Source organism: Octopus bimaculoides, chromosome 23 (genome assembly GCF_046866305.1).
Source record: "Octopus bimaculoides isolate indiv1 chromosome 23, ASM4686630v1, whole genome shotgun sequence".
NCBI classification, from domain to species: domain Eukaryota; kingdom Metazoa; phylum Mollusca; class Cephalopoda; order Octopoda; family Octopodidae; genus Octopus; species Octopus bimaculoides.
This window is the reverse complement of record NC_142950.1, coordinates 21,691,732-21,713,240: the sequence shown is the minus strand read 5'-3', so window position 1 is coordinate 21,713,240 and position 21,509 is coordinate 21,691,732. Positions and strand designations below refer to the sequence as shown.

The following is a 21,509-nucleotide window of genomic DNA, read 5'->3' as shown; positions in this document are numbered from 1 at the left end:
CAACCATACATTGTACCTCTTGCTGTCCTCACCCACTACCCTTGAATTTTAGAGTCCCCCATTACCTTATTGTTCCCAGCCCCCCTGGTCCACCTCCATTCTTCCACTCAGCCTATGTATAAGAGGTTAAATTGGTTCACGTCTTTGTATAAGAGATTGCATCAGTCAACCCTCATAAATTCACAAGGCCTACATATAAGAGACTGCACCAAGCCATCCCCATTCTTTGATAAATCCTTCTCTCTAATGCTTCTCCCTTGCTCTCTTCACTTTTCTCCCCTACCAGCCATCACTCTCTCTCCCCCTTTTATCAGCCACCTATCACCTAATCTTTATCTTATCTCATCAGCCACCCTTACTTTTACCCACCTCTGCTGTTGTCAATCACTCACTACCCAACTCCACCCCAAATATCCAGCCACTTACATCATACCACTGCTCCTTACAGCCACCCTGCCACCCAGGTCCTTCTGTTACAATACTCTCCCCTAATCCTCCCAGTGGTCACCTGAGCAAATATGCATGACCCAGATATTGAGTACTCTCAGCAAATACTTGCTGCTATCACCCGCTTCTGGCCTCACCATTGGCATCAAACTCCCTGTTTCCCCTCCTTGGCTTACTTACCTTTGAATACTTTCTGCATTGAAGACAAGACACCACCACCCCCTTGTACTGATACCTCAACAGAAAGCTGATAATTTGCACTCTGTCAAAGTGACAGGTGAACAAAGCAATCTCTCTGGTACCATTTTACCATACAGCCCACCTAGTACTTTAAACTTTAGCATGCAATCGCAAACTCTAACCTTAAACACTAACCCTAACTGTTAGTCCTAACTCAGACCCGGTCATTTCACAGGGTACACTATGGATACTACAGTAGGCCACATGCTGAAGTAGTAGTCTTTCTATTGCTAGCACCACAAAATGGGCCCGACATACTGTGTAAAGTGGAAGCACAACTGCCTATAAAAACCAAACTAAATGACACCAACAAACAGCAGTCTAGTGAAGCAGCAACTTCCACACAACCAATCCAACCTACCCAAGCCAGCATGAAGAGCAAAAGTAAACATGATGAGGATGATGAGGATGAACAACCTCAGATGCACACGTTTATACACACATATGCATAGGAAGGGCACCAAGCCAGAGTGACCATGTTAAAGCTGATATTGGAGCTCACAGAATTTTGTCAAACAGTTTAACCTATACTGGAAAACAGACATTAAAAGATGATGATAGGTATCCCTACCTTCAAAACGCAGAGTAGATAAAACAGGGGACAACTGATGAAGGGAATGTTTTTTATGTTACCTGTTTTTTTTTCTTTGTTTGTTTCTTTTATTGTTCGAAAAAAAGTTCGTTTTCTATGTTTTTGTTTTTTCATGTTTTCGTTTCGCATTTTGTCTATGCTTTTTTGATGTCCGGTACCCATATATGCATGTATATATACATATATATGTAGGTACGTACATATATGTATGTATATATGCATATATTTATATATTATTTATATTATTATTATATATATATGTCATTATCATCATCATTTAATGCCTGCCTTCCATGCTGGCATGGGTAGGATATCTTTGATCTTTTAATTGTTTCAGTCAGTAGACTGTGGCCATGCTGGAGCACTGCCTTGAAGGGTTTTAGTCCAACAAAATCAACCCCAGGACTTACTTTTTTTAAAAGTCCAGTACTTATTCTATCGGTTTCCTTTTGCCGAACCACTAAGCTATGAGGACGTAAACACAAGTTGTCAAGTGGTGATGGGGAAGGGGTCAAACACAGAAACACATACAGATATATACACACACATACATATATATATATATATGCACACATATATACATGTGTATATAACAATGGGTTCAGGCACAGGCGTGGCTGCATGGTAAGAAGCTTGCTTCCCAATCACATGGTTCCAGGTTCAGTTCCACTGTGTGACACCTTGCACAAGTGTCTTCTGCTATAGCCTCGGGTCAACAAAAGCCTTGTGAGTGGATTTGGTAGACAGAAACTGAAAGAAGCCCATCGCATATGTGTGTGTGTGTGAGTGAGTGAGTGAGTGTGTGTGTGTGTGTGTGTGTGTGTGCGTGTGTGTGTGTGTGTATACATGAGTCTGTGTTTGTCCCCCCACTATCACTTGATGACCGGTGTTGGCATGTTTACGTCCCTGTAACTTAGCGGTTTGGCAAAAGCGACCAATAGAATAAGTTAGGCTCATAAAGAGTAAGTTCTGGGGTCAATTTGTTTGACTAAAGGCAGTGCTCCAGCATGGCTGCAGTCAAATGACTGAAACAAGTAAAACAATAAAAGTGTGTATATATATATATATATATATATATATATATATACTTTATTTATAAAGCTGCAAAGACATCACAAAAACTTAGAGTTTCACATTCCCGTCCGTTGGACAGTTTTTATTAATAAACCATATTACTCTACCTCCGGTATTCGACTACTATTTTTTCCACCTTGTTTCACATTTATGTGCTTACTCTGGTATATATATATATATATATATATATATATATATATATATATTGGAAGGTTTGGAGGTGATGTACAGGAATTATATATTAGAAAAAATAATAAGGTACTCAGATATCTGGATGGTTGTACATTTACAGATTTTTATTAATATGTCACATGTTTTATAAATATTTTGTAAAAACTGTTGCTTCCTACTTTGGGATGGTCACATTGATAAAGAGAAGACCTAGTTTGGCGCAGAATTTGAAATATGCCCCTTCACAAGGTTTTGTTAACAGTGGATATCTTCGACAGGAAGGACCCACAATGAGAGATTTGAAACGACATCTCAAGATAGCTGTCTGATTACATCAAATTCCCATTCAGAATTTTTCATGTTGCAAGCTTGGTGGAGAACATGTGTGTTTCTTGCTCTGTGTGCATGTGAGTTTGTCTATTAAAGTGTATCTCTTTTACTCTTTTACTTGTTTCAGTCATTTGACTGCGGCCATGCTGGAGCACCGCCTTTAGTCGAGCAAATTGACTCCAGGACTTTTTGTTTGTAAGCCTAGTACTTATTCTATCGGTCTCTTTTGCCGAAACCGCTAAGTTATATATGTATGTGTGTTTGTGTGTCTGTGTTTGTCCCCTCACCATCGATTGACAACCGATGGTGGTGTGTTTAGGTCTCCGTAACTTAGCGGTTTCGGCAAAAGAGACCGATAGAATAAGTACTAGGCTTACAAAGAATAAGTCCTGGAGTCAATTTGCTCGACTAAAGGCCTTTTAGTCGAGCAAATTGACTCCAGGACTTATATAAGGGGTTTCTTTCAGTTCCTGTCTACCAAATCCACCCACAAGGGTTTGGGTGGCTCAAGGCTGGAGTAGAAGACACTTGCCCAAGATGGTTAGGAAGTACATCGGTTGTCAAGCGATGTTGGGTGGGGGACAAACACACACACACACACACATATATATATATATATATACGATGGGCTTCTTTCAGTTTCCATCTACCAAATCCACTCACAAGGCTTTGGTCGGCCAGAGGCTATAGTAGAAGACACTTGCCCATGGTGCCATGTAGTGGCACTGAACCCGGAACCGTGTGGTTAGTTAGCAAACTACTTAGTAAGCAAACCACTCTTGCGCTTCACGATCTCAGATCAGGTCACTCGCTATGCAAGTACATCTCCGTTATACATATATATATATATATATATATATATATATATATATATATATATATATATATATATATATTATTCGTGCATGTGTTTATAGATATGTGTGTGTGTTTATAGATATACATGTGTGTGTGTGTGTACACTAATACACATTTGTCTCTGTGTGTACACATACAGGCACACCCACACACATACAGAACACGGACGAATACAAGCACACACAATCACTTGATGCTCAGTTTCACATATGTGAATCGCTGCACCGAATGATCAACGCGGTCCATGTTGTTCTATCCTAACAGCCTATTTGTTACGTTGTAGACATTATGCAATACATACATACACACACACGTTAATAGTGTTTTGTTTCGATGTTATAAGTGTGCTGGACATTTAAATATCTGCGCTGTATGAATAAACAAAATGTAAACATAAACAGTGACTATATACAATATCTTATCGGTCAACGTATGTGTGTGTATATACATACATACATACATATATATATATACAGACTGTTTTATTAAGGCTGAAAAAAATTCACAAACTGTTTGTGAATTTTTTTCGGCTTTCATAAGATAGTATTTTACTCTGCTTTTGGGTACTACTAAAGCAGCGCGGACCCGAACGCGCTAGCTAGTCGTGAGTGGTCGATCCTAACCCTAACCCTAAACACGTATTCATTTGCACACGCGGGTTAGGGTTAGGGATAGGGTTAGGGACAGGGTTAGGATTAGGGATAGGGTTAGGGTTAGGATCGACCACTCAAGACTAGCTAGCGCGGACGCGCGACTGCGCGTTCGGGTCCGCGCTGCTTTAGTAGTACCTGCTTTTGGTATTCAAGTACTATTTTATCCACCTTGTTTTGTACCTATGTGCTTACTTGTGTATGTGCGTATATACACACACACACGTGTGTGGAGAGAGACAGAGAGAAGGAATGAGAGAGAAATGCATCTGTAAGTGAAAACACAGACGTATGTAGGTGTATATATATGTATGTATAACAAGGTTTTCAACCCAATATTTACATGCTGTCATATACACGTATAGGCCTATAGGTCAAGTCAGAGTGACAACGAACATAAGAAATAACAGATAATAAAATAAAATATAAGAGAGAAAGAAAAATGAAAAAATTATAAAAACTATTTTTTGTGGACGTACTTTTTCGGGAACCCCACGGTGATCTTCACTGCCTTGCCAAAATCTGCGGACATATCCTTTGATGTAACCAACCAGCTTGCTCTTGTAAGGGAAATCAACTTTCCAGATCAAGGAACCGTATCCAAATACCCACATATCAGTGTGTGAACTTAGACAAGTACCAACTGTTGGAAATGGTGCTGTTGCTCCTCCAGAAACGGTCCTCGAAATCTAAAATGATTATAAGGAGTTTAGTTAAGCTTTTTTTTTCTTTTTTGTGTTATACTTCCAAAAGTCTCAATGACTCGTCGTGGGACGAGAAAAGACAGGATCGGTGGAAGAATCGGTCTGTTGTTTTTTTTTCTTTTTCTTTTCTTCAGTTTTTTTTCTTCCAGCTAAAAAAAAAGTATATAAAATAAATAAAAAAAAAAGCTTAACGTGGTGTTGGTTTTGTCGTTTAGGTTCCAATACTTTTTTACTGGCCGGCTTTGGCTTGAGGCCAAAGCCAAAAGTTTATAATCAGTAAAAATGTAAGCAAAATAATAATAACAATAATAGTAATAATAATGAAACAAAGACTATTCCAAACTCAATGAACGAACGAATAAATGGTTTGAATGAAACGAAAGGAAAACGTATTCTACCGGTATGGTAAATATAATGGTAAATATATATAATATATATATATATATTATATGATATACTTTTCCAAGTCTTTTACAAGGACATTGTCGAAAAGTGAGACAAATAAAAAGAAAGAGACAATGAGAAAAGTAAATGAGAAATAGAGATAGATAGATAGATAGAAGAAGAAAGAGGGGGATAAGTAATATATCGATGTAAGAAAGGGGGAGTGTGTGTGAGAAAAAAGAGAAAGAGACAGGGAAAGATAGAGATAAAAGTAAAAGAAATATACAGAGAGAAAGAGAGAGAGAGAAAGACTAAGTTAATAATAAATTAGTCGGAGAGGTGAGAGGATGAGGAAGAGAGAAAGAGAAAGCGAGAGAAGGGTTTAGAACAGAAAACGAAAATAGAACGGAATAAAAGAATATCTGCAGAGTAAAAGATTCGATTGTTTGTAGATGCATTGAGATATAGAGAGAGGGGTAAGTAAATAAATATAAAGGTTAATGTGAGAGAAAGAAAGAAAAAGGGAGAGAAGAGAGGCGGTTATAGAATAGAAAACGAGGAGAAATGAAGAATAAAAGAATATCTGTACAGTAAAAAATTCGATTGTTCGTTAGTTGCGAACGTGTGTGTATGTGTCGGCGTATTTAAACGCGTGTGTGTGTGTGTGTGTTTGTGTTAGAAAAACATTAAACGTAAGATAGATAGACAGACAGATAGACTGGTAGGTAGATAGACATAAACAGAGAGAGCTAGAGAATGAGAGAGTGAGTGAATTTAAAAAGAAGAGGCAGCCATAATAAATGATGAGAGAAGATGGAAAGAACAAAAGAAAGCAGAGAAGACGAAAGCAAGAGAGAAAGGTAAGCGAAACTGAGAGAAAGGGTAGAAGGAAGAGAAGAGTTAATGGAATAGTGGGAAGTGGCGATGGTTAATGGTGAAAGAGAAAGGGGAGGAGGAGTTGTGGGAAGAGAAATAAAGGTTAAATAAGGGAGGAGATAGACTGTGAGCGAGAAAAGAGTGAAAGAAGAAAAAGAAATGATCAAAAGACGAAAATTAAAGATTAAAAAAATGAGATTATGCAGGGGAAAGATAAATAGTTTGAAGGAGAAGAAAAAGGACGTAGAGGTCGTAGAAAGAGGGTGAGAGGAATAGAGAAAGAGTTAGAGATATGTGAGAGGGGAAGAATAAGAGTGTACAGTAACGGGAGAGAAAGATTGAGAGGGAAAAAGTAGGAGAGTTTAGTGGAAGCAAGAAAGATATGTAAGAGAGAGAAGGAAAGATTTGAGAGGGGAAGAGCAAGAAAGAGTAAGGTAAGAGACAGGGACAGAGAGAAAGAAATATGGAATGATAAAACGAAGTGTCAGAGACGAAGAGAGCGATGCAACTATGATATTGATGTTGTTTAGCCCTAGGTCAATCCTGATCCAGTAAACCTGTGATCCAAGGTAGTCAAACAAGGTCCGTTGCCAGACTTAGGTGCCTGGGGCTATTTCAGAATATTCTGGGTAGGCACTAATTTAAAATAATCCTCAAGTGGAGTTTCGAAATACGTGTATCCCTATAAATCTGAGGGTACGCCACTGAATAGTAAAGAGACAGTGCACCCTCTTAGGCATGAGTCAAGCTGTCACTAGCCTGTCTATTTTTTAAAAATTAATTTTTCAGGTAGTGACCAAATTAGCAAAAGTGAGGAATTTTCCCGTTTTATTACCCCAGCCTTAGCGAAGGCGAAGGTCGTGTTTGTTTGTTTGTCTGTGAACAAGATATCTCAAGAACCGCTGGATGGATTCGGACGAAACTTCCAGGGATGTTTGGCCTCGTGAATGGCACGAACTGATTAGATTTTGGGATCGATCCCGTACTGGACAAGGATTCTGGATTATTTTCCTTGTTTTTTTTTTGTTTTTTTACTTAATTTTTGTGAGTGGTCGGGTTCATTTTTAGTATTCTCGTTTGTGAGAGCAGTCGAGTTTATTTCAGATATTCTCATTTTAAAAATTATCTCTGGCTAATCGTTGAGAGGACGTTGGTGTTGCCTTGGCGGAGGTTTGCGCACTCTGAGTGCTCCTGTTATTATTGTTATATGATATGCAGAATTGTTAAAGCATCGTAGATATTCGCTGTTACACTTATCGGCGACTCTGTACATTCTGAATTCAAACCCCAAATTCTGAATTCATATATATATATATATATATATATATATATATATATATATATATATATCAATGAGAAAATGGAGGAGAATATGCGGTATCCATCGACTTGCCGACAATGTATTCCGTTGATTAATCTGTTTATTTTTTTTTAACTAAATTGACAAAAACCACAATATACAGATACTTATGACATACCATGTCATATCAACAATTAAGGTTACAAATATAAAGGACATTTAGCAATTGGAGAAGAGACAGAAACTTACAGCTGTTTCGGCCTAGCGTTGGCATGCCCCATTCTATCTCTATAGCTCCTGTACGCCGGAGTAATTAGTAGATGAAAATGATGTAATGGGGGTACATGCATGATCCGCTAGGCCTCTTCAGAGATTTACAAAATTCAATATAGCACTAGTGTAACAATAATTGGGTACCCTCCCAGCAGTATATTGGATAGATACTATCCCTTAGTGGGTTGAATCCTCAACCCCTAACTCTCTTGGAGTATATATATATATATATATATATATATATATATATATATACATATACACACACACACACACACACACACACACACACACACACACACACACACACACACACACACACACACACACACATATATATATATATATATATATATATATATATATATATGTATATATATAATTTTTTGCAGGATCCAATAGAATCGAGGTATAAGGACACCAAGGTAGAGTCAAGGACAGCATACCTGTGTATTAACAGTTTGTATGGGCATTTACGTTTTTACTAGAGTATATACGGATTTGTCCTCCCAGTTACGCATACATCCACAAGTATAGACGAAATGCACACAGCGTAACGTATACGTAAAAGCACGCAAGAGTATACTCTGGCATGCAATCCACAGTCCACTGATGGCTCAGTATCCAAGGGAAGGTTCCGAGTGTGGTGTTGTATAAATAATAACACAAATGGACTGAGGTTCACTACAGCTGTTTCAGACGTGTTTTATTGATGAATAAATTCATTACATCATGTAAAAAAAGAGCCATTTTCTTCAGGTGAATTAAAAAGTAAAATAGAATTTATCATTTTTCACACAAAGAGTATAGAATGCATATTGACTCTCTAATCGGGCTTCTTTCAGTTTCCGTCTACTGTATCCACTCAAAAGGCTTTTTTTGCCCATGATGTCACGTAATGGGATTGAACTCAGGACCGTGTGGTTGGGAAGTAGGCTGCTTACCAAACAACCGTAATTTATAATTAAAAAAATGCTACTCTCTATGAAATTTGGTTGCTATTTCCCGTAAGGCGAACTCTACGTAGATGCTTCGTCATTGGCTCAATACATTTTATACAGTGGTAGTGGGGGTGGGGATGGCGCTTGCTTTACTTCAGGTTATTTCTGATCCAAAGGACCAGTGACAAAAGGTTAACATGCAGTTTAGAGGTTTAAAAAAATGAGAGTACGTTGACCGGAAGTAATAACAGTGACATCCTAAAATATCACAGAGAGAACTAGTAAAATCTTTAAATTTTATTATATGAATTCCATCATTATGCTGCGTCTACAGAAACCTTGTATTGTACCTTCTAGTGATATCTTGAGCATTCAGAAGTAGCAACTGAGGTACACTGTTCCAACCTAATGAAATCACCAACGAACACCACTGAGAACGTAGCTTGGTGGCATGTATGTCGTCACGTGATAACCAACACATTTACATGTGAGTAATTTAATATTTCTGTATAACTATTGGGTTGTACAGAAGGAACCGAATGGGAAGTGGTTGAATTGTCCCTGTTTAGCAATAGGAGCCAGAACATTTTACATTTGTTCATTTTAAGTCCTACTGAGCACGTCATTTTCGATAAAATTACGAAGCAGGAATACAGAAAGTTTCGTTACGTACATGTGGCATATATATATTTCACTGAGAGCTGACCTATATTCAGAATTACCTTTTTGGCAGTCGACATTGACAAAAGATTTACTGCCTTTGTTATACTTTTCGTTGCTGGTTGCCTTTTGTGAAATTTCCATTTTTCTCTGTGCACTAAAAATGTTGCTCGTCTAGTTGAGGTGGTGGTGGTGGTGGTGGGGAGGACATTTCTTTCTTTCATTGTTAAATCTATTTATTTAAAATTAATGTTCGCGTTTAAAAATGTTCAAAACTTTCAGAAGCATTCGTCTGACTAAGAAGACGTGTTACATGACGGAATATTTTCAAAGTGAAATGAAAATATCAAAGAACTTTATCTTTTCTACACCAAGATAAAGAGTGTAACATACCCCAAGGCGTAATAATCCCAAGACAGATATTTTGTCATTAAGTACAAACACGGTAATCCGTCTCTTACCCAGAGCAATGTTTGAACACGTTCACAGTCGTAGCCGTAAGTAAAACGTTCAAATTGCTGTTACTTGAGATTTCTGGGTGATCCATAAAATAGCTCGAATAAAGCAAAACAGCAACGACTGTCTCGTAATTTCTATCGTCTTATTGCTTGTTTAGCCATGATATGGAAGCTTCTAACTGAAATAATTGGAAATGAACTGCTAGCAGATGAACAGGAAGGCTGCAGGAAGGGAACACAGAAGGAACAAAGGATCGGTTGCTGATAGATAAAGCAATTTTGAGGAACTGTCAGAGAAGGTTGACAAGCTTGGATTGACTATGAGAAAGCATGTGATATGGTTTCCCACTCGTGGATTTTAAAATGCCTGAAAATGATCGGAGCAGCTAAAATTACGATATATTTACTAAAAAAAAAAAAAAACAGTGTGAGGAATTGGAAGACAGTTTTGACAGTAGGTGGAAGGGAAACTGAACATCTAGAGGGGAATCTTTCGAGAGGACTCTGTCACCCTTGCTGTTTATTGTTTGTATGTTATCACTCTCAATGGTTTTGAGGAAGATGGGAGCTGGTTACAAACTGCAGAAGAACATGAGACCAATTAACCACCTGCTGTTTATGGACTATTTGAAGCTTTATGGAAGCTTTACAGAACTTGCCTCTGCTCCTTATGGAACTGGACTCCCTTACTTAGGCCGTACAAATTTCCTTGCATGACATCCAGATGGCATTTGGTCGAGATAAATACGCTGTCGTTAAACAGAGGAGAGGGCGAAAAGCAGATAGCAGTGGAGTGCAACTTCCAGATGATAGGGGTATAAGAGAGGTGAGCGGAGAGGGTATCAAGTGTCTTGGTGTTTTATAATTAGACCAGATGATGAACACCGAGATAGAGGAATAGATTTCTTCTGTATATACCAAAAGTCAAAATGCTATGTAGATTCAAGCTGAATGGAAGGAACCTGATTAGAAGCATCAACGCTCTTAATGTAGGTGTGGTACCCTACTGCGCAAGAGTTGTGGAATGGATAAAGGAGGAATTGGTCAGCATGGATAGAAAAACTAAGAAGATAATGGTTATGCATGGTGGCCTTCATACTAGAAATAACGTAGCTAGGCTTTACTTATCTAGGAAGGAAGATGGAAGAGGATGGTTGGAATAGAAGATAGTGTTATGAAGGAGATCAAGTCCTTGCTTACCTACCAGAGAAATCAAGAATGTTGCAAGCTTTACTGAGCAAGAAGGTGATCAGTGACGATGGTGAGACCCTCCAGGAGTACAATATGAGGACTAATAAAGAAAAGATCATCAACTGGAAAGAGAAAGTTCTACACAGAGAGTTTTTCTAGCAAACATCGGATGGAGCTGACGAAAAATACTGGAAATGGTTAAGACATGGATTTTAAAGATGTTAGGACTGATCCTTGTTGCCCAAGAACAAGTTTTACGAACCAACTCAACCAAGTGTAGCGTTGATAAGACAGCAGCATCACCTTTGCGTAAATTATGTGAAAAATTATCTGAGACAGTTCGACATATAATTAGTGGATGCACAAAACCAGCCTAAAAGGAATACAAAAAACGCCATCGCGAATGTAATAATTAGGTGCAACCCACCCACACGAATATGGAAAACTTCTCTTCCACTACGATTATCCTCGTCCGACACTTGCGCACACCAATGAGCTCGAGGAGCATTTTGTTTTGATCCTCTCTGAAAGCCTGTTTTACGGTGAGAGAAACTATTAATGTAGCTTTTAACATCCTATCATTTGCATGTTTCTTGAGATGCAACTCTAAACCCCTTCTTAATTGTTCATATTTCAGAGCACCAAATTCTGGTCCCAGGGCTACGTTGTTAAATCGGACAACTGTGAGCCTCAATCGTATCACGGAGGAGGGAGTCCTCCTGATACTTTATGTGTTTGCTCAAAAATTTCCTTCAATATATTTGAAACTCGTAGCATAATCATCGATCGATCGATCCATCCATCCATCCGTCCATCCGTCCATCCATCCATCCATCCATCCATCCATCCATCCAGGTTGGGCGATTTACCTGGATCAATGTAACTCTTCCACACTAGACGCCCCAATCGAGCGATGAGGCATGAACGTCTGGCCTGGCTTTTAGTGATACTAGTTTTTCGCTAGCTGAAATGTCTATCTCTGCACGCCACGACTTCGGATGATAGCAGTAGTTTGCTGACTGAACTGGTTGATCCTGTTCATCCTCACAACATCAGGTGATATTCTCCATTGACTCAATAAGTTTACCTGCCGAAATAGTTCACATCCACCATGCTGCATCCCATAATTTCAACATACACTGACTAGGACGGTTTCATGCAATTAAACCCATAGCGGGGGACCCTGGAAATTACTATTATTCCGGACAGAGAATACCTGGGAACAATAGTAGCTAAGTAGTGGTTCCTCACTCTTCAAAACTCTTCAAAATTCCCACGGCATAGTTCCACTACCACTCCTGTGCCAGAGTAATGATCTCCAGGTGACATAACATTAGAAATATATAAGGGAAATTCAAAATGTAATTATACTTAAAACAGATCTTTCATCTTTCATCGTTTACTTGTTTGTGCCATTAGACGGCGGCCATGCTGGGGCATCACCTTGAATAATTCTAGTCGAACAAATCAACCCCGGTATTATTATTATTATTATTATTATTATTATTATTTTGTAAAGCCTGGTATTTATTCTATTTCTCCCTTTTTATGAATTGCTAAATTACGGGAACGAAGACACACCAACACCGGTTCTCAAGCGGTTGAGGGGGATAACCCCCCCCCCACACACACACACACACACTATACGATGGGTTTCTTTCAGTTTCCGTCTTCCAAATCCATTCACAAGGCTTTGGTCAGCCCTAAGGTTACAGTGGAAGACACTTGTCCAAAGTGCCACGCGGTGGAACTGAACCCGGAACCATGTTGTTGGGAAGCAAGCTTCTTATTACACAGCTAAGATTGAAACAATAACAAAATAAGATAATGAAAGAACGAATAAAGCGAATTGGTCAGTTCAAAGTGTAAGTAAGGACAAAGTTATAATTATGAGAGGAAAATTATATAATTTCAATAATCTGGTTAATTATATAGGATGTAAATTTATTTAAGAGTAATTTATGGTGATAGATGGGTTAGCATAAATCTAATTAAATATCTTGAAGGGACGACTATAAGGAAAGGAAGAATGGTACTTTAGAAAAAACAAACAAACAAAAACAAAGAATAAAAATCTGCAGAGAAGATAATAATATATAATTGGGAACAATGAGAGGTTAGATAAATGGATTAATCATAGTTATAGTTCTGTGGTGTTTATGCATTGTATGTGCCTGTAATGAAAATTGTTGGTGTTGCTTATTCATAAAAACAATTAATCGGCGATCATTTGCACTTTAGTAAACGAGTTGCGTATTTCGACATAAATTGTTCTGAATCAAATGTATTTAGACGATTTAAAGCTACGTATGTCTTCTATATATGATAACAGAATATTTTGCTTCTTGTCTCATCCGTCTGGAATGTTTTGGTTCGGCATTTGAACTCCATCAGGAGCTGAGGAAGAGAAATGTCTAATTGCCTTTCCCCAATTCATATGAAGACATCCTTGTCTTTGTGAAGAATTGTATGTATTGGAATAGCTCGTTGCATCCCACTTCCAAAAAAAAAAAACAAAAAAAGAGAAAAAAACTGAGCTATCATATTGCTGCCCACAACGGAGTTCTCTAGTAGATTATTTTAAAATCTCGTTGGTTAGCACTATTCCATAGATTTGACGGAAGTTTTAAATTTCACAGGAACTTCTAACAAATGCGTGCAAGAATACTCACATCTATTGCGACAGAGTCGATTTACATTCAACACATAGCCACCAGTTACGATAAAACCTAGCAGCCGCCGAGTTGCCCTTCCACTATGTGAACTGAATAAGCTTAATTTATCATCTAATAACAATTACCTTCATTTAGAAGCTGTTACTACGTCGTCACTAAGTATTTAAGAGTCTGAATTGCCAGACAAGCACTTTGTTCTCTGAAACTTTTAATAACGCAAACTTGTGTCAACTTCTACATACATTCATACATACACACATACATGCATACATACATATATGGGATTAGTGAAACAAACAATAAAAATAGTATGTATGTTACCATTTAGTACGTATGTTACAATTTAGTTTTATTTCTAGATTTCTTGCCAATAGAGAAAGAGTCGGTTTCTAACTTAGATCCAAGGCTCCTTCATTGGAATATTAAAGAACATCAGCAGGGTATTTGTGCATGTAGGTGTGTTCGTGTGCAATATTTGCAGTCAGTGCATGTGCAGATATGTATGTTTTGTTTTGTATGTATACTCATACATATTGTTGCATATCTGGACATGTTCATGTACCTACTGATATGCTAAACTGTACGAAAGTTTTCCATATTCTGACAATTCTGTTGGTGGTTTGTATCTATATTCTTCTAATTAACTTTCTCCATTCTGGTTTTGAGAACTCGAATTTCTCAAGATTGTTTGCTGAGGCAATTTGTTACATCTCCTACTATACCAATCATTAGGGATATGTATGTATTTATGTATGTATGTATGCATGTATGCATGTATGTATGTATGTATGTACGTACAGTAAACGTTTGGAGTAATCCCTTACTATTTACGAATATATATATATACAGGATTATTCTAAAGGAATGAACCGATTTCATTACGCAATATTTTAATATGGAAAAGCAATAGAAAACTCCAGCTAAATCACAAGTATTTACTCACAATCAACTTTTATTCCGTCTTAAAAGTGCTCAATGTGGCCACCACCTGCAGCACGGGCAACATCAATGCGATAAGAGAATTCCTCCCAGACACGTACCAGCATATCACGATCAACTGAATTGATTGTTGTTGTTATTCGATGTTTAAGGTGTGGCAGCCATTCAAAACTTAGAAAACTCCAACGCTGCCCACTAACCTCGATGACCTTAAACATCGAATAACAACAACGATCAACATAGTTGATCGTGATATGCTGGTATGCGTCTGGGAGGAATTCTCTTATCGCATTGATGTTGCCCGTACTGCAGGTGGTGGCCACATTGAGCACTTTTAATACAGGAAATATAAGTTGATTGTGAGTAAATGCTTGTGACTTAGCTAGAGTTTTCTATTGCTTTTCCTTATTTTTGCGTAATGAAATCGGTTCATTCTTTTTGAATAACCCTGTATATATATATACATACAAGTATGTACATACTTACATATATATGTATATATATATATGCATATATGGGTACAGAACATCACAAAACGTAAACAATATGAAATACGAGGCGAACTTGAGTATGCAAACAGCGAGAGAAACAAATGGAAAACAAAGACAAGTAACATAAAGAACGACCCTTCATCAGATGTCGGCTGTTCATCTACTCCACATTTCGAGCAATCAACGAAAACAGTTGCTCCTGCGAGCCAAAATAAAATTTGGGATTTGCGGAGGGTCAAAATTGGTAACAAAAACAGGACAGTAGAGACATACAACAAACCAAACAAAAACAAATATGGAAGGCATTATGGAGGTAAGGTAGCGAACGCTTTGCAGCGTGGAAGTTGTTTATAAGCCATTTAAAAACACAAAAACCGTTAGAGTCACTTCAACATTCAAATTTAATTTGTAAAAATATTTTCGTCGCTTTGAGACCGCGACCTGTTCACTGACAAAATTCCGTGCTTTCTGAGATGCAACACGGAATTTTGCTAAAATGAACTCCTCAGCTAGACTAGACTGTTGATTAACAGCCCAGTCAAGATGGTATTTTCTTCATCTCCTACTCTTGTATTTGCACACATCTACAAAATGACTTTCTGAAATGAACTTCCATTATGCAGCTGAGGAGTACATTTTTATTGCATATCTTATGTGGTGTTCTCACTACATAAATAAATGATGTCTGTACGAAACGTACGTACTGCTATAACCTAATGCATGTTTGTTGCTTTTCTTCAAATTTTATTTACCAAATCTCTTGATTTTGTTTTTTGTTTTTACCCTACCAAATTCTGCTGCCTCAAACATTTTAAGTACCACATTTAATCGTTTGATTAAATCTATATTATATATATATATCCGCCGAGGTAGATTTTGCCTTTCATCCTTTCGGGATCGATAGATTAAGTACCAGTTGCGTACTGGGCTCGATCTAATCGACAGGCCCCTCGTCCTCCAAAAATTCTCGGGCCTTGTGCATAGATTAGAAATATATATATATATATATATATATATATATATATATATATGAATATACAGACATGAAAGAAGTAAACAGACACCCTAAGAATCATTAAAATTTATTTAAATCTGAAACTATACATTCAAATTATTTGTTAGTTGTTATAATGCGAACATTTAATATTTAGTACACATGTTATTTGCATTTTTCAATGCAAGGGCCCTATTAGGCATGTTACTGATCAGATGGTGAATATTCTCTTGCGGCGGAATTCCTGGCTAAGTTTCATGCAATAATCTCAAAAGATCTGGCTTTGAAGATGCTTTCTTGTTCTGTTTATGAAATGTCCTGTCCATTATGCCCCAGAGGTGTTCTATAGGGTTCATATCTGGTGACTGGCTTGGCCTTGGAAGCTTTCTAATGCCATTCTTTTCCAACAATCTTGGGTCATTTTAACCGTGTGACAAAGAATCCCATCTTCCATAAATAGAGAGTCTTCTTTAATCATTTCATCACTGGAGAAGTTTGGAAGGATTCCTTTCTGTAATATGGACACATATTTATTTGAGTTTATCCTTCCCTCACACTCCACCAGCTCTGATCAACCATTGCTCCAAATTGTTCCCCAGACCATCACAGAATAGCTGCTGTGTTTCATTGCTGGTTGCAATCTTTTCACATCAAATTCTTAATCACAGAGTCTCCAGACCCACACATGACCACTGTTAGGAAATACAGCATATCTGGACTCATCAGAGAATATGACAGTGTCCCAAAATGCTAATGCCTTCTCCACCATCTCAGTGGCCAAATATTTTCTCCGCTTCATATTGACTGGTCAAATATGTGGCTTCCTTCTTCCTGTTCTGCCATAGTAACCAAGTTTGTGGACATACCTAATAGCTGTTCTGGGACTGATATCAACTTGCTCTGCTATGTCAGAGGTCTTGCAACGCGGATTATCCTCCACACTTCTCTTAGCAAAGAGAGGAGTCCTGTCTGAGGGCCTTGGTTGATCTGGACAAGGTGATGTGGACTCCTTCTCCTCTCTGGTGAATTTCACAATCACTCTATTAACTGTAGAAAGCAGGATCTCAAGGTTTTCTAAGATTTTACGCTGACTATATCCACCTTCAGAATGACCCACAATACGGCCTCTTTGAAATTATGACAGTTCCAAGGCCTCTTTTGTATATAGCAGGATTAAACAGTCACATATAGAATCTGAAACATAAAAATGTCAATTAATAAGAAATATAAATCTTTACAAGTTAGAATAAACAGAAAACGATGTTTTATGGGGTGTTTACTTACTTCTAACATGTGTGTATATATATATATATATATATATATATATATATATATATATATATATATATATATACACATTTACATGTATGTATTTGTGTATGTACGTATATATGTGTATATATATGTGCGTATATATATATATATATATATATATATATATATATATATATATATATATATATATATATATATATATATATATATATATATGTATGTATGTATGTATGTATGCTGGCTGTCCACTCCTTATCGAGGAGAAGTATCACTACATTGCCCATGTAAAATGCTAGCAAAGGTTGTAGTGGAGATTATTACACCTTCAGTTGGCTTCATCCAGGTTCGCACCCGCGGCTTCCATGCTTCCGCAGTGTTCTCCTACTCGCCCGGGCATCGGAAGGTCACTTCGTCGGCGATAGCACGACCTAAAATTTTAGGTCCAATAAAGCATGCACAGCACCTAACAGACTCTCTCCCGGCTACTGATATAATCCAGTGACAAGTCAGAGGAAGATATCCAGTGCCTATATGGATCGCAGGCTGAGGAATATGGGATCACCATGATCTCAATCATAAGCAAAATATCCCCAAAACGTTCAACATATCTTCACTGAATGCGCGCGCACACAAACACACACATACACACAAATATATATACATACATACTTGTAGTTATTGGTCATGTATGCATGCATGAATGTATACACACACACATACACGCACACATATATTTGTTATATATATATATATATATATATATATATATATATATAACAAATATATATATGTGTGTGTGTGTGTGTGTGTGTGTAGTTAAGGTAAGTTCCAGCTGTTTCTTTTTGAAGCACATCTGCTTATTCTATTATCACAATCAATATGTATTCATTATTACTGTTGTATGTAAATCAAAAACACATTAAAATCGAGGATCATGGAATATTTATTTCCAGAGTTGTTGAATAAACAAAACAGGAAAATGGAAATTTTCTGGTTCTATTTATTCTCCATTACTCATGTTTCATTTTCCAATAGGAATCACAAAGATTTAAACGTGTTACACAGACATGTAAGGAATTTCCTTTTACAGAAATCGTCAGACAGAAATTTTTTAAACAATTTTTTCTCAAGGAAATTCTTTATATGCCTATATAACATATGCCTATATAACATATAAATCTTTGTGATTCCTATTGGAAAATGAAACACGTGTAATGGAAAATAGATAGTACCACAAAAGTTCCAACCACATGGTTCCGGGTTCAGTCCCACTGCGTGGCACCTTGGGCAAGTGTCTTCTACTATAGCCTCGGGTCGACCAAAGTCTTGTGAGTGGATTTGGTTGACGGAAACTGAAAGAAGCCCATCGTATATATATATATATATAAATATATATATATATATATAAATATATATATATATATATAAATATATATATATATATATAAATATATATATATATATATAAATATATATATATATATATATAAATATATATATATATATATATATATATATATATATATATATATATATATATATATATTATAAAATTTGGTAATTAGTCATATATTAATTAATATCGATTAATTATCAGGAGGCCAGCACATCTAAAGAATCAAAGAGATTCAGAAATATTATCTGCAATCTCAGGGGATTAAGGTACATTTTAAAAGATAATGTCGACCACTAACGTGGACAATTAATGCGCTAGAAATAGATCACATCTTGTGTCTATTAAGACCTTGTGTCTATTTAGGTCTTTATATATATATATATATATATATATATATGTGTGTGTGTGTGTGTGTGTGTGTGTGTGTGTGTGTGTGTGTGTGTGTGTGTGTGTGTGTTTGTGTGTGTGTGTTTGTCCCCCCACCATCGCTTGACAGCCGATGCTGGTGTGTTTACGTCCCCGTAACTTAGCGGTTCGGCAAAAAGAGAAACGATAGAATAAGTACTAGGCTTCCAAAGGATAAGTCCTGGGGTCGATTTGCTCGACTAAAGGCGGTGCTCCAGTATGGCCGCAGTCAAATGACAGAAACAAGTAAAAGAGAGTAAAGAGTATATGTATATATATATATATATATATATATATATGTGAAATAGGTGAGTGATGTTCAGCTAGAAAATTGCGCTACTTTTTGTTTTGTCAAATTAAAAGTTGAAATAGACAGATGGTATTCTTAGATCAATCTTAATTGATTTAGCAATTAATATCGGTGTGTGTGTGTGTGTGTGTTTGTATGCTGCACTCACTCACAAGATGGCGGACTTGTGGACGCAAGCACCTTTTACTTTCCACTTGCAATGATTGTTAAATTGGGAAAGACGCCTGTTGTTGTGAATAACGTTGCGGTTATGCTTGTTTCCTTCAGGCGATTTGCCAAAGAGTAAAAACAGCTGTAGGTAGAGGGGTGGAGCGGGAGGAATGTGGGGGGGGGGGAAGAGGCAATTATCACCGCTACAGATTTATCATTCTTTAAACAAGAAGTCACTTCCGTGAATGTCTCAGACCTACTGACTATTCCGTTGTGACACTGTGTGTGTGTGTGTGTGTTTGTGTGTGTGTGTGTATGTGTGTGTATTTGTGTGTGTGTGTGTGTGTGTATGTGTGTGTGTGTTTGTGTGTGTTTGCGTGTGTGTGTGTGTGTGTGGAACGTGTGTGTATTGTGTCTGATACATACAAGCTATACTAATCTCATTCTTTTATATTTTTGTTTCATTCTTTCTTGGGTTTCTGCTTGTTTTGTGGATCTTCTGTCCACCAAGGTGGAGTCCCTGTCGCTTTTTCTTACCCTTGTTTTCCTTCTCTGCTTTGCGTTTTAAGGCGACGAGCTGACAGAATCGTTAGCAGTCCGGACAAGATGCTTAGCAGCATTTCGTCCGTCTCTATGTTCTGAGTTCAAGTTCCGCCGAGTTTGACTTTGCCTTTGATCCTTTTAGGGGTCGATAAAATAAGTAACAGTTGAGTACTGGGGTCGATATAATCGACTTACCCCTTTCCTGAAATTGCTGGTCTCCTGTCAAAATTTGAAACCAATATTATGTATGTCTGAGGTGTCGTTAGCACGCCCGACAAAATGTTTAGCGGCATTTCGTCCTGGGTTCAAATTTCGTCGAGGTTTATTTTACCTTTTATCCTTTTGAGGTTGATAGAATGAGTACCAGTTGGGTATTGGGGTCGATGTAATCGGCTTACCCCTTTCCCTGAAATTGCTGACCTTGTGCCATAATCTGAAACCAATTCTGTGTGTCTGAATTATTGTTAGCTTTCGTCTACACAAATTTCTTTTCGTCAGATACGAGAGTTGTACCGGAAGTAGTGCAAACGTGGGCACAACCTTTTTATTAACTGGCGGAGGCTACAGGTCGTTTACGGAGATGACACCATTAACAAGAGCAATATACACAGATCGATGAAGAAGCTTAAAGAAGGGGAAAACCAGCATTGAAGACAATACATGAAGAGAGAGGTCATTGGCTGGGGATCACTAAGACGAATTACTAACGACTCGACGTACTGACTCGCGGGGACAGACGAGTCACAACCCGAGTGCTTGCAGCACAAGTGAACTCTGATCACAATGCATTGCAGAAGACAGTGAAAGACTGTGGGCATATGAAATTGTGTGCAAAGTGGGTATCTCGACAGAAGACATAATTTGATGGAGGGTAGGGTTGAGGTTTGTTCTAATCTGCTGGAAGCGTTTTGAAGCCAATGAAGACACATTTTTTTCCGATCTGGTGAGATGGGATGAAACTTGGGCTCAAGACCGTGCTCCAGCATGGTCGAATAATAATAATAATAATAATAATAATAATAATAATAATAATAATAATAATAATAATAATAATAATATTCCTTTCTACAAAAGGCACAAGGCCTGAAAATTGGCGGGAGGCGGATAGTCGATTACATCGACCCCAGTACTTGACTGGTGCTTATTCTATTGACCCCAAAAGGATGAAAGGCAAAGTCGACC

The 21,509-nt window shown here is 37.5% G+C and overlaps 1 protein-coding gene across 2 annotated transcripts in view; it reads right to left on the bottom strand.

Moving 5' to 3' along the window:
- LOC106882480 (putative glutathione-specific gamma-glutamylcyclotransferase 2) overlaps nucleotides 1-6,175 on the bottom strand; it is a 64,909-nt gene extending 58,734 nt beyond the window's left edge. The window contains exons 1-2 of one of the 2 annotated variants that reach the window (XM_089340006.1): nucleotides 5,465-6,175; nucleotides 4,842-5,215 (exon numbers count right to left, since the gene is read on the bottom strand). In XM_089340006.1, coding sequence (XP_089196132.1) covers nucleotides 4,842-4,976 — 135 coding nt within the window. In that variant the 5' untranslated portion in view covers nucleotides 4,977-5,215; nucleotides 5,465-6,175. Of the gene's footprint in view, nucleotides 1-4,841 lie in introns of both variants that reach the window. The other variant, XM_014933170.3, reaches the window with a different exon arrangement.
- Nucleotides 6,176-21,509: the final 15,334 nt, after the last annotated feature.